Source organism: Mustela nigripes, chromosome 3 (genome assembly GCF_022355385.1).
Source record: "Mustela nigripes isolate SB6536 chromosome 3, MUSNIG.SB6536, whole genome shotgun sequence".
Lineage (NCBI taxonomy): Eukaryota > Metazoa > Chordata > Mammalia > Carnivora > Mustelidae > Mustela > Mustela nigripes.
Genome location: NC_081559.1, coordinates 132376082 through 132389578, shown reverse-complemented (window position 1 = coordinate 132389578; position 13497 = coordinate 132376082). Strand labels below are relative to the sequence as shown.

General features: G+C 36.6%; 1 protein-coding gene across 1 annotated transcript in view; it reads left to right on the top strand.

Moving 5' to 3' along the window:
• VCPIP1 (valosin containing protein interacting protein 1) overlaps positions 1 to 4673 on the top strand; it is a 28670-nt gene extending 23997 nt beyond the window's left edge. The window contains 1 exon segment of the mRNA XM_059394666.1: positions 1 to 4673. This exon segment is cut by the window's left edge and continues 2 nt beyond it. Within this exon segment, the coding sequence (XP_059250649.1) occupies positions 1 to 658 (658 nt within the window). The 3' untranslated portion in view covers positions 659 to 4673.
• The last annotated feature ends 8824 nt before the right edge of the window (positions 4674 to 13497 follow it).

Here is a 13497-nt window from a genome sequence, read left to right as displayed (position 1 = left end):
AAAACTAGGTAGTGGTGGAGTAGTGAAAAAGAAATCTGAGCAGCTTCATAATGTAACTGCCTTTCAGGGAAAAGGGCATTCTTTAGGAACTGCATCTAGTAACCCACACCTTGATTCAAGAGCTAGGGAAGCCTCAGTTGTAAGGAAGCATAATACAGGGACAGACTTTAGTAATAGTTCCATTAAAATAGAGCCTTCTGTATTCACAGCTGCTCCTAGTAACAGTGAGCTTATTCGAATAGCTCCTGGAGTAGTTACAATGAGAGACAGCAGGCAGCTTGATCCTGATTTGGTTGAGGCCCAGAGAAAAAAATTGCAGGAAATGGTTTCTTCTATCCAGGCTTCGATGGACAAGCATTTGCGGGATCAAAGTACAGAGCAGTCACCATCTGATCTTCCTCAAAGGAAAGGAGAAGTTGTGAGTTCTTCTGTGAAGTCTGGGAGTCTTCAGACTGGCTTACCTGAATCTTTTTCTTTAACTGGTGGCACTGAAAATTTGAGTACAGAAACAACTGATAGCTGTGTGACAGAGGCCCTGGGAACAGCATTTGCCACAAGGTCAAAAGCACAAAAGGGAAATTCAGTGGAGGAGCCTGAAGAGATGGATAGTCAAGATGCTGAGATGACAAACACAACTGAGCCAATGGATCACTCTTGATTTAATTAGAGGCTAATAAAGGCAGAATGTTTATTGTGAATATGTAACATTTGTTGGCTGGGCCACATAACTTGATTAGTCATAAAAATCTTGTACGTATATAATTCAAAGATTCTATCTTGTTATTCAGTGCATGACAGCAAGTGTGTGACTGGCAATAGCTTTTAATATACTGCTGCCCAGGCTGGCTCTGAATTCCTATAAATTAGTTATTAGATCTGCTGAGATGAGTTTCTTCCATATATGTGGTTCATTGGAAGTTTTTTGTAATTTTAATTCCATGAAAGTCTTAAATGTTTCAAACATGAAAATTTTCTTGCTAATGTTTGTTTTTCTGAAAAGGCTAGAACTGGGGGGGAATGAGATTTTGCTAACATTGATATCATCAAGTCAAAAGACTTATGTAAATTTGAAGGTTATCAGAACTAAATTATATCTTAAAATTCATCGACGGATTTATTAGATACTGGGATCCTGATGTTTCCGTGAACGTAAACACATTCATAGAGATACGTATTCTTGGTGAAAATACCTAGAGAATAGAGTGTAATGATATAACATTTTGCTGATTTGAGCAAGGCTAGGGGGAAAATATCTATTCTAAAATGATAAAGTCAATGTGATTCAGTAATGTTGCTGTCTGAGCCAACACAGCCAATTGTGTGCTCTGTTGTTGATAATATGTTACCATTATTTTTTTAATCCTGGCCTGGTCAAGTACCACTGAATTTTTTTTTTTCTTTAATCTTGCAGAAAAGTTGATTGTAAAGTGTGGTAGAAAATTTAAAAATAATGGTAGCAGTAGTTAATCTCTAATTTTCAGAGTCTGTCAGATTCACAGAGAATTTATATGTAAGAATTTATCTTTATGAATGAGTTACATTGTTCTACAATTTTGATCAATGGTATTTAAGCTTGTATATGCTAAGTGTCTTTGAGCCCCTTTGAACCAAAAATGTTTCCTTTTTTCCTTAGCATCCATAAGATTTTCTTTATCTGTTGGCTTCACTTGGATTTGGATGCAAATGTTACTGCATCAGACCCTGATCTACTGGGCATTTGCTTAAATAGTGTATTCATCAAACCTTTAGTGCCAGTTTCCTCAAAAAGCAGCTCTCATGCTTATTATCTTAAAGACAAAGAATGTTAACCTGAGATTGGTATTGCACTATTTTATCCTGTTCTGCAAATCTGTATTCTGAAATGTACAATTCAATCCATCTTTTTCCTTTGTTCACTGAAATTAAGTTGAATTTGAATGGATGAAAGACAAAATGTATGTTAATACAATCTCTTATCTAGAGCATTTAAAGCCTGGCTGTCTCTGTTTGCACATGTAACAGATGCAGAACTGTGTTTGCAGTCTAAGAAAATGTACATCAGAGAGTATATTATCAGGTTTCAAAATTTCAGTCTGTTGATTCATAACGAATATTAGACAGTACTTTGACTTGTGTTTCCAAAGGAGGGAGGTTTTGGATTTCTTTCTAAGAAAGTCTCTCTGACTTAATCCACTTACTAAATGAAGTACTCCATTTGAGTAAGGAAAGAATGGAGAATCTAGACACTCTGCAGGTGATACCTGAGCAAGATAGATATTTAGGTTAATTTTATCACATCACATTTTAAACCATATTTTATTTCAATTCTTCTAAATTTACTTTCAATTATCTTAATATCTAAAGAGCAGGAAAATTTAGGACTTTAATATTGTGTGTTTTGCATAAAGAACTGCAGCTACCAAATAATAGTTCCCATTTAGTTAGTATAGGTGGCTTCTGTGTATTAAACTAAAAATTACAAATACCACTAACCACTATAATTATTTTTGGCTTTTTCAGCCACTGAAACTGACTTTTCTTATTAAATTAAATACAGGAAAACTGTTTAACAAGCAAATGTGCTGCTTTCAGATAAATGATATAATCACCTTTTCTTTAACAAGTATTTTCTTCACCTGTGGCTTGGCATGTTTTGTTAATAACAGACAACTATACTCATAGCATATAGAAAAATATCAGAAATTTTATCTTCCTATTATATTAATACTTACATTTAGTCAAATTAGAGTGCACCTGTGAACATTAGGAGAAGGGCTTAAATCTCTGATAACACTATTTCTCTTGCCACAGCAATGCTATTTAGAAGCTGGTTAGGTGTGAATATTATAATAATAATTTGGGTTCTCCCTTGATAAAGAATAAAAGGCTTGATTTTGAGAATGGTCAGATTTCTTGAAATTATTTTAAATCTGCTGAAATTTGGTTGGAGTAATTAGTAGTTTTTGAGAAGTGAGCCAGGTATCATCTTCACAAAGAAGTTTTAGAAACAATTTAAGTTCTTAATTTTCATCCTTTATTGTTTCATATGGTTATCATAATCAGATAGATGACTGTAGAATTCTTATTTTTCAGTACTGCCATTTGTGATCACCACAACTTTGAGTTCAAGCTAGAGATCATAAATCAGTTAAAATATTATTTTAGCCTTAGATGTAACATAAATATAGCTCAATCTTATTATTCTGTTTGTGATGTTTCACTGAAACTTGAAGTAAAATTGTAAATTTTTTTCTTCAGTAATCCACTTTGTTAGGTAATCATACCAAGTTTGAATTGATGACCCAAAGTCTAGGTAGAGTTTGAAGGTGGTGTATGTCTAGAATATTAGTCATGAGAAACTGGCTGAAATTGAAGAACACAAGACACTGCCAAATATTATGAGCTAGAATTTAATGAACGCCAAGGGAATGGTTACTCAGGAACTAGTTAAAGAGCAAGCCCAACACCTATTTTTTTCCCCTTTCACTATGTTTCAAGTATTTTATTGGAAAATGTTAGGATAAAGACTGAGAAATTTAGCAAATGCTATTGACTGTGAAATTTGCTTTATATCTTCTGATGATTTTTAGTTTGATTTTTACAATCAAGCCTACTGCTTGCAATTAAGATACCAATCTGAAATGCATCTGTGAATCCCAGCCACAGGTCCTTATTGCCATTATTTTTAAGTATCTAATTTGGTTTGAAATGAGCAGACTTTTGCATATGGTCTCTTACCTCAGGGAAGATCACTTGCTAGCAACTCATATATTACTAATGACAGGTTTTTGAGAATTGTACTGACATCACATGTTAGCAACTAAATGCAAAATTTATAACAGTATTATTTTATGTAGTTGCCTACTAATACTGGCTGCTAGTGAACATTTCTTTAAATATTTAGGACTCCCGAATAACTAGTGTTTAGGTATGAAGTAAACTCACAATTTCTGTCATTAATTATGCTTTGGTCAATATAATGACAATATCATACTATGTTTGTTTTAGAATATCAGTACAGTTTTGTCCTCATTTTTCTATAGGAATTTCAGTTGGCCCACACTTAAAATACTGCAGAGTAGATTTTGAGAGTTTCATGGTTCCCAAAACAAGGTCTCCATATTAGGATTTTCATAAAAAGCCTTTGCAAAATTGAATTAAACTCCACTCAGTATGAATTTTAAATGACCTTTTATCAAAGCAGTAGTGAGATACATACTCCATATAAGTTGGGTAGCTATATCCTGCAGTTCAAGGTTATCATATAATTTAACAAAATTGTACATCCTCAGAGCTCTTCATAATTAATATAAGAAATTAATTTTCAAGTCAGAACTACTCACTTGAAAACATGCCATAGTAGAATGCTTACTGAAATAAAGTAACAAAGAGGAGCTACTGTAAGATTTATAGTTAACTGTTAAGTTCTGCCATTCTTAATAATTCTTTGAGATGCTAAGTGTTTCAATTCATATTTAATGATAATTAAATCGTGGAAATTTTAACGTTTGTTCCAAAATAGCAGAAATTGTAAAAATTGTGAATTATTGGAGAAAATGCCATTACTTGTATATCTGACATTTAATTTTTTAAATTATGGAGTCTACATGCTTTTGTAGTATAATATTAATACAATGATTATTCTCTTGTAAAAGAAAAGGAAAACTAGTAAAAAAAAGTTCTAGTTGATGTTACCTGCTTGTGAGTATCAATTACTTAGTATTAAAATTTGAAGGTATTGCGTACTTTTCTTTAGAATGCACAAGTCCCTTCCTGAGCCTTTATGCCTGTGGTGGGGCAATAAAAGACTGAAAAGGTTATCAATATTTTCAGGTTTATTGGACTTTAAGAGTTAGTGCCAAGAGCTGGAGAGTCTACTTTTTTGGAGGGAAATGCTCTTTAGAAAATATAAAAATAAGTGGTAATGTAAATATTTAGAAAAATTACATAGCAAGTGCTTTAACTGCTCAGTTAAGTAGTATAAATGTTCCATTATCCCTAAGGCACTGGCTGTTACCCATTATTTTCTGATTTTGTTGTTGCTGTATATATTACATTTGAGTAATAAATAATTGATAATAGTGTATTATAACTATATAGTGTTCTACAGCACACCTCACTGTACAGTATTTGAAGTTTTCTTTTATATTAATAAAACTATAAGTTAATACATACTGATTTTCCCCTCGACTTCTCCACAATAGCTTTTAAAAATAATTTTTATTCTTGAGTTTCCTGGAATTATACTTCAATATAATGCATGAAAATATAGATTAGTTTTATAAGGGAATTCTTAACTCCAATAAAGGTCTTTTTTAAACTTCCGTTAGTGGGACGTCATATAGGAACAGGAATTTCTCCTCTTTACTGTGATCTCAGTGTAAATGAAATTGACTCAATTAGAAAAGAATTAGCAAAATTCCTTTAGATGTTTTATGTAATTGGGTTATGTAATGCTTACTGAATTTTTTTTTTAAAGATTTTATTTATTTATTTGACAGAGAGAAATCACAAGTAGATGGAGAGGCAGGCAGAGAGAGAGAGAGAGAGGGAAGCAGGCTCCCTGCTGAGCAGAGAGCCCGATGCGGGACTCGATCCCAGTACCCTGAGATCATGACCTGAGCTGAAGGCAGCGACTTAACCCACTGAGCCACCCAGGCGCCCATGCTTACTGAATTTTTAAAGACGAAACAGACGTTCTAATAAAGAGAGAACTTAGTTTTGTGCTGATTTTTCAAAAATACTGGTTAGAGATGAGGGGATGAAGGGAAATACAGAAATAGTAACCACTTCTATGGCTTAGCAATCAATATGACATATTTGCTTTTACGTTTTAATGTGTATGCTTAATATCTATTCTGTTAGAATAGACTTGTTTAACTTAGAGCAGAGTCTCAGACACTAGACTCCTAGAACTGAATCTTGGCACACTGCTTACTGTGTGATCTGTCTGTGCTTCAGTTTCTTCTTTAGTAGGATGATGGAGGCATCTCCTGGGGTGGTTGTGAGGATTAAATGAGTTAACACATATTTGATTATTAAAACAGTGCCTGACATAGAGTAAACACTTGAATGTTTATTGTTACTTACATATCAAAATATTCAAGAGTTCAGTTGACATTAAAATGGATAAATCCTCATACATAGGGCACACATTATTTAATTTGTTTTATTAGGTTAAAACCTGCTTTATTTGTGATAGTTAATAGCTAAAAAACAATGGTTTCTGTGTTCACATATTCATGCAACAGCTTTATGACCACATGCAATACTGAAAATCCAGAGAACTAATATTCTGTGCTTTGTGACTAACTTGTTCTGTGACCTAAGCAAGTCATGGAGCTTTTCAAGGCCTCAGTTTCTACTATAACCTTTTGGTTCTTTAGTTACCCCCTTGTTCTGCCGATCATGTCATCATGGGCTCACTTGCTCTTGGCATAGTGCTGATGGGACAAATGACATTGGTGTGGGCTCCAAGTAAACTAAACATAACTAGCTTTGCTGTATGCTTTGGCTGGTTATATTTGTCCCAAACTTGGACTCAAGGTCTTGTACATGAGTCTCACTGGTCATATACCATATAGTTTGGAGCTCTCAAAAACTTCAGTGACTAAAATAAGACAAACATCCTACTAATTGACAGTTCAGTATGGATTTTGTTTTTATTGACTGGCTTTATCAGACCCCAGTAACTGCATTTATGAGCGCATAGCTGATTGTTTCTAATCATTAAAAATGTATACAGAAAAATTGAAGTCTTTAATTGATTTTCTAAACTATATACAGTATACAAAGGTGAAAAACTTACAGGCTCTTTAAACTTGTGCTCTTTCCTAGTTGGAACTAAACCTGTCTTTGGTCCACTTGTCATACCACATGGAACAGAAGCTGGGCTTTTGATCAGTGCTTAACAAACACTGAATGATTCAAGCATAATATTGATTCGGTCACATACTAGGATTCACAGATCTTCACCTGTAACCCCAACCCCTTTCCTGAGGGGAAACAAAACAAAACAAAAACAAAAAACCTCCCAAAATTCAACATATCTCCTGTTCTAGGAACGGGGGAAATAGTTCTAAATGAGACAAATTCCATGTAGCTTTTAGAGCTACATCCCAATAATGAAGACAAGCAATAAACACCTTCATAATAACTCATTTAGTGACCATTTTCCTATATCCAGATACCTATGTGAAACAACATGCAATAATTAGTTTAACCCTCAAAACAACTCTTTGTGGTTGGGTAACATCATTGTTTTCATCTTTCAGGAAGCAGGCTCAGGTTGGTAAGTTACCCAAATTCTGGACTTAATAGATGGAACTCCATAGCTAGAAACAGATACCAGTGGGCTTTATTTCTGTCATAAAATCTTGAGCTGAGTAACCCTCAGTGATGTGATTTTTCTAAAATGGAGAATGAAATAATCATGGAGAAAAAACTCTTGGTTAAGTCTGAACAAAATAAAATACAGTCTTCCCCTGGTTTACATACGATGTATTTCTGGAGATAGTGTATATTTTTAACAGAGGACTTATTTGAGAGAGGGAGAGAGAGATCACAAGCACAGGGGAAGGGTAGAGGGAGAAGCAGACTTCTTACTGAGCAGGAAGACCACTGTGGGGCTCCATGTGGGTCTCAATCCAGAGACTATGGAATCATGCCCTGAGCTCAAGGCAGATGCTAAACTAAGCCATCCAGGCACCCTGCAAATAATGCATTTTAAATTGCAAAACAAAAACAGCCCCAACATTTGTGCACTTGTGTTTACAAACTACAAGTTTACACGTTAAAGTGATTTGAGACTTAGCATTTTTTTCACTTACATTACTGTCTGATTGAATGTTGGATGGAACACCGGATAATTCTTCCTTGTGCAGGACTGTTTCAAACTTTACAAGAGTCTTCTGTTCTAGAAATGGCACTTCAAATGCCAGTACTGACCTTCAATAACCACAAATTCCCCTAAAATCTTGCAAATTCATTGTGCCCTTTGGGAGTGCCTGGATGTACTAGGCCAGGAGAGAAGGGGAGGCTGGGGGAAAAAAAAAAAAAAAAAGACAAGATACTATTCCTGATAATGTAGAAGGTGATAAAATTGAAAGTAAAGGTAGAAGGCTTAGAATTAAAAAGAAGCACATACCTTCATATCTTGGCACAAATTGTGTTTCCCACAGATGAGTGAGTCCTGCTTTAGGGATTTTGTGGTATTCTGTAAATTATTTCTTTTGTTTAATGCCCTGAGTGCCCACCCTCTCCCTTAATGTGGAGTTCCTATCCTTCATTTTGAATCTTCAGTTGGTAGGCTTATTTGTTGTAAAGAGGTGCTAAAATTTGAACACTATAGAAGATCACCTTTAGAAGAGAAAGCACTTCTTTTATCATCACAGGCCAAAAATACTGAAAATTTCAGAGAAGGCTGTTACCTATTGTTGCTGTAGCAAATTACCACAAACTCTGGCTTAAAACAATACAAACTTAATATCCTAAAGTTCTGGAAGTCAGAAGTTCAAAGAGAATCTCCCTGAGCTAAAATCTGAGAGGAGAATCTGTTTTCTTGATTTATTTAATAGCTTCTACAGGCTGCCTGCATTCCTTGGTTCATGACCCTTTTCTCCATTTTCGATACTAACAGTATAGCGTCTCCAAATCTGTCAGGCTCCCCTGCTACTCTCTTCCATTCTTAAGGACTTTTGTGATTACATTGGGTCCTCCTGGATAACCCAAACTAACATCCCCATGTCAAGATCCTTAATTTAATTATAACTGCAAAGTCCCTTTTGCCATTAAAATATTATATTCATCGGTTCTGGGAATTAGGACATGGATATCTTTGGGGTGGGCCATTATTCTATCTACTACAAAAGAGTAGAGCAAAGAATATTGGTTTGAATTAGGGACACTTTCTTTTTTAAAAAAAGTTTTTATTTAAATTCCAGTCAGTTAACATGCAGTGTGATATTAGTTTCAGTTGTGCAATATAGTGATTCAACACTTCCATATGACACCTGGTGCTCATCACAAGTGCACTCCTTAATACCCATCACCTATATAGCCCATACTCCCCACCTGTGTCCTGAAATAGGGAGACTTTAAAACATTTTTGTCTCTTACAGTTTTTGTTTTTCCTGGCAGATCAACCACTCATTTTTACCTTTAAAAGCCAAAGTAAGAATTTTATAACTGCTTATGACAGTATGATTTCTATTTATAATTTCCATCAAACTTAAAATAATATCCTAAATGTAGAGATTACCAAAATACATTGGTGGTGGGGAGAGGCTGAAACAGATATTTATGTATCCAAGATATAATTCTAAATCTGATTTTTATTCTCAGATTGAGCACATAATATATGGTTTCACCATTTCTGCCAAAGCATATTTATTTAGCATTATCAATGCTGGGGCAAGTTTTATATAACATGCTATTTCTTTCTATTTCCAGCTCATTTAAAAAATTTTATTTCATTTTTAATTTCTTTAAGATTTTACTTATTTATTTGAGAAAGAGAGAGCATGAGCAAAAATAGGGAGGGAGAGAGGGAGAAGGAGATCCCTTGCTGAGCAGGGATGACACCCCAACATGAACTTGATCCCAGGACCCTGAGATCATGACCTGAGCTGTAGGCAGACAACTGACTGAGCCATCCAGATGCCCTTGCAGTTCATTTTTTTTCAAATTAAAAAAATAAACAAGAATTTATGCTTTAAAATATTAAATAATACAAAAATACACAGGATAAAAAGTTAAAGCCAGCCCTGCTCCCATCTCATCTCTCCCTCCAAAGTAAAACACTGCTAAACAGTTTGGTGTGCAGTCCATAGACCATTTTCTATAATGTTAGACACATACCCACATATACATATACCTGAGACCTTACGTACATAAACAACATATTAAGCATACAGTTCTGCTACTAGCTCTTTGCTCTACACCGTCCTATAGTACATCTATACTATACTGATAGTTGAATGTTCATGGATATTAGGGTAGTAAAGTGAATGTGAATGTGAATGTTCCACTGAGTGTGGAACCCAATGTGGGGCTCCATTCCTGGACCCCAAGATTATGACCCAAGCTGAAACCAAGAGTCAGACACTCAAACAACTGTACCACATAGGTGTTCCAAATTACAGTATATTGTGATAAGATGTCCATCACAGGCTATGCACATCTTTACAGCTTTTGCTTGGTGTTGCTTTCCAAAGGGATCATACCGGTTTCAGTGCTAACATCGAGGAATTATTCAAACTTTTGACAGAGTTCAGAAATATTTTGCTACCTTAGTAGTCATAAAATGGTACTTACACTTTAAAAAAATTTTTTTTTAGATTTTTTAAATTTATCTGACACAGAGACACAGAGGGAGTGAGCACAAGCAGGGGGAGCTGCAAGCAGAGGAAGAGGGAGAAGCAGGCCCCAGTGAGTGTGAAACCCAACGTGGGACTCCATCCTAGGACCCCGGGATCATGATCAAAGCCAAAGGCAGATGTCCTACCGACTGAGCCACCCAGGCCCCCTAATTTATACTTTTTATGAACATATTTTTTCATGTGCTTATTATTTGCCTTTGTTTATTCATTGTACAGTGATTGTATTTGAGCATATTGATGTATTACTATTCTAGGGACTGGGATTCTAGCAATAAACAGAACAAACAAAAATCTATGGGAATGATAGATATGGCTCTATTAAAAGTATAGCCTCTCAGGTACTATATTAAGCCAGCAAAAGCTTTTCAAACAACATAAGCAAACCTTGGGAGTATTTGGCCTTTGTGGGAGAATAAGTTGGTATAGCCATGGGAAGGATGAGCACGGTGCACTTTACCGCTCATTTGTTTAATAATAGTGAAGCAATTTATTTAAAGATTCGGAGTAAGAAACTAAATTAGTACATACTTTTAAAATAATTTTAAAATCATTTTTATAGGGGTACCTGGCTGGCTCAGTAGGAAGAGAATGTGACACTCTTGATCTCAGAGTTGTGAGTTTGAGCCCCACGTTGGGTTTAGAGATTACTTAAAAAAAAATTTAAAAATATTTTAAAAATAATTTTTATAATTAAAAATAGGAATATATTTGTCATGGAGTAGAAAGAAAACTTTATGAGTCCTTAAAGGTAAAATAGTTTTTAAAGAAATTTCCAGCACTTGTCCCCAATCATTTTCCCCTTGGTATTCATTCAAGTTCTTCTCAGGAAGAACTTGAGAAGCTTTAACAGGCTATTTAAAACCAACTCTTAGGGAGTGAGAAGTGTGGTAATGAGAAGAACATTCTTTTGAGTGTTTTCAGTTTTGGGTGATTACAAATAAAGCCACTATAAACATTTGTTCTCCAAAGTGTCCGTCCATCTGCATTTCTACCATCAATGCACGGAAGTTGTGTTTGCTTAGCATCTTCACCTTTACCAACACTTGTATATCAGTCTCCCCCCTCCCCATCCTAATTACTGTGTGGTGGTATCTCACTGTGGTTTTGATTTGCATTTCTCTAATGATCAAAGATGTGGAACGTCTTTTCATGTGGCTTATTTGCTATTTGTCTATCTTTTTTTGGTGAAATGTCTGCTCTAACCTTTTGCCCATTTTTTCATTGCTCCCCCCACATAGTTGTTTTAAGAGTTCCTTATAATACTCTGAATAAAAACTCTTTTGAAATGTATGTTTTGCTTTAAGGAAAAAAAAAAAAGCCCAGCTCTCAATTACATTCGAGTGTGTATTCAAATAACTGTGAAGCACTTTCATGGCACACTTTGTCTCTTTATAAGCGATTTATATGAATTTACAATGTGCTCTTTCTGGGGAATTATGTTTTTCTCTGTCTCTAAAATGAGGGGTATTTAGTGTAGTGTCAAAGTCTAAAATATCTGCTTTCAAGCTCTAAATAAGTATTCTGTATAAAAAGCCTAATATAGAGGAGAAACTCTGCTTCCTGCTTCCTGTTAGAATATAAGTAAGTAGAGTAATGTATGACCCAGGAGTAAATCAGAAATCAGTTTTCAAATGACATTACTTTCTCAATTAGGTTAAAAAAAAAAAAAGTGAACGAGCAACACAATAAGGAATGAAATAAAAAGTGTTTCACCTTCCCAGAACCCATTTCTTGAGAAAAAGGAACTATAAAAAGGCGTTTTTTTTTTTTAAAGATTTTATTTATTTATTTGACAGAGAGAAATCACAAGTAGATGGAGAAGCAGGCAGAGAGAGAGAGGGAAGCAGGCTCCCCGCTGAGCAGAGAGCCCGATGCGGGACTCGATCCCAGGACCCTGGGATCATGACCTGAGCCGAAGGCAGCGGCTTAACCCACTGAGCCACCCAGGCGCCCCTAAAAAGGCGTTTTAAGTTTTGAAACTAGAGCATGCAAAACCCTCTTCAATTCACATTTGCACCTGCATCTCTGATTTGCAAAAATTGACGCGTAAAACTTCAAAATAGCAAAATATAAGTTTGTTATAATATTAACATGTGGTTTTAGTGCTCTATGCAGTAGAGCATGTTACCTTGCAAATTTGGATTCTTTACCATTTGTAATTGTTACTGTAAACTACTTCAATGTTATTTGATCCCAGCAGTTCGTAGTTTTCACACTTGAAGCTTCTAGAGTAGTTACAACAACTGGAAGCTCCTTCCGTGCAATTCTCCCTTCCTCTCGTCTCTCCTGCGAAGGAAGGTCACCTTCTACAGTTGACTACCATACTGATTCATCTAGGCAAAATTTCCAGTCCGCTCCTGTCTTCGTACATTGTTCTCCTGCATCACGGTTCAATTATTTCCCGTAGAGCGAGCCCAGGGATGATCAGACCGACACTTGGGCTTGTTTCCTTTTTCTGTGCCAAACACGACTCTAGCTAAAAACTTTTTCACCTGTCAGTCCCGCTCATTCTTGATATTCGTTTTCCTACCACAGTCTTCGCTATTACAGTAGCTCTGATGTCTGGGCAAAATAAAGCTCACATTTTTCTTAAACAATAACGGCCGCACAAATTTTATGGTTAGATTTGTCCCAAGACCGAAGACCGCGTCTCCTAACTAATGAGGCGGGATACACACGAGGAATTAGGAGTGGAGGAGCGGTAGCTGAAAGGAGGCTGCGGGGACGCGCCTCGGCGCAGCCGCCCAACCCCCAAAGACCGTGTCCGCGAACCCCGGGAAGTTTGGACTCGCGCCGCAGCTTCCGGACCCACCTCTAGGCGACCACCGGAACTCGTTTTCCCGGCAGGCCCCGCGCGGTGCGGCGCTCGGCGCGCTCCGGGTCCTGTCAAGGCAATACCCGCGAGCCCGCCCTGCGGCCCCACCCCCTGACTCCTAGCTCCTTCCCCGACTCCCGCGAGTTCCAGTCCCGACTTCCAGCTCCCCAGCCCCGCCCATAGTCGCGCGCGCTCTCTCCGCCCCGCCCTCGTCCCCCCGCGTGCGGCCGCTACAGCCAATGAGATTCCGGGCCGCGTGCGCAGATTCAAACGGCGGCTCTTGAGGGAGGCTGGGCGCGAGATTCGGCGGTGCGGACAAAACCC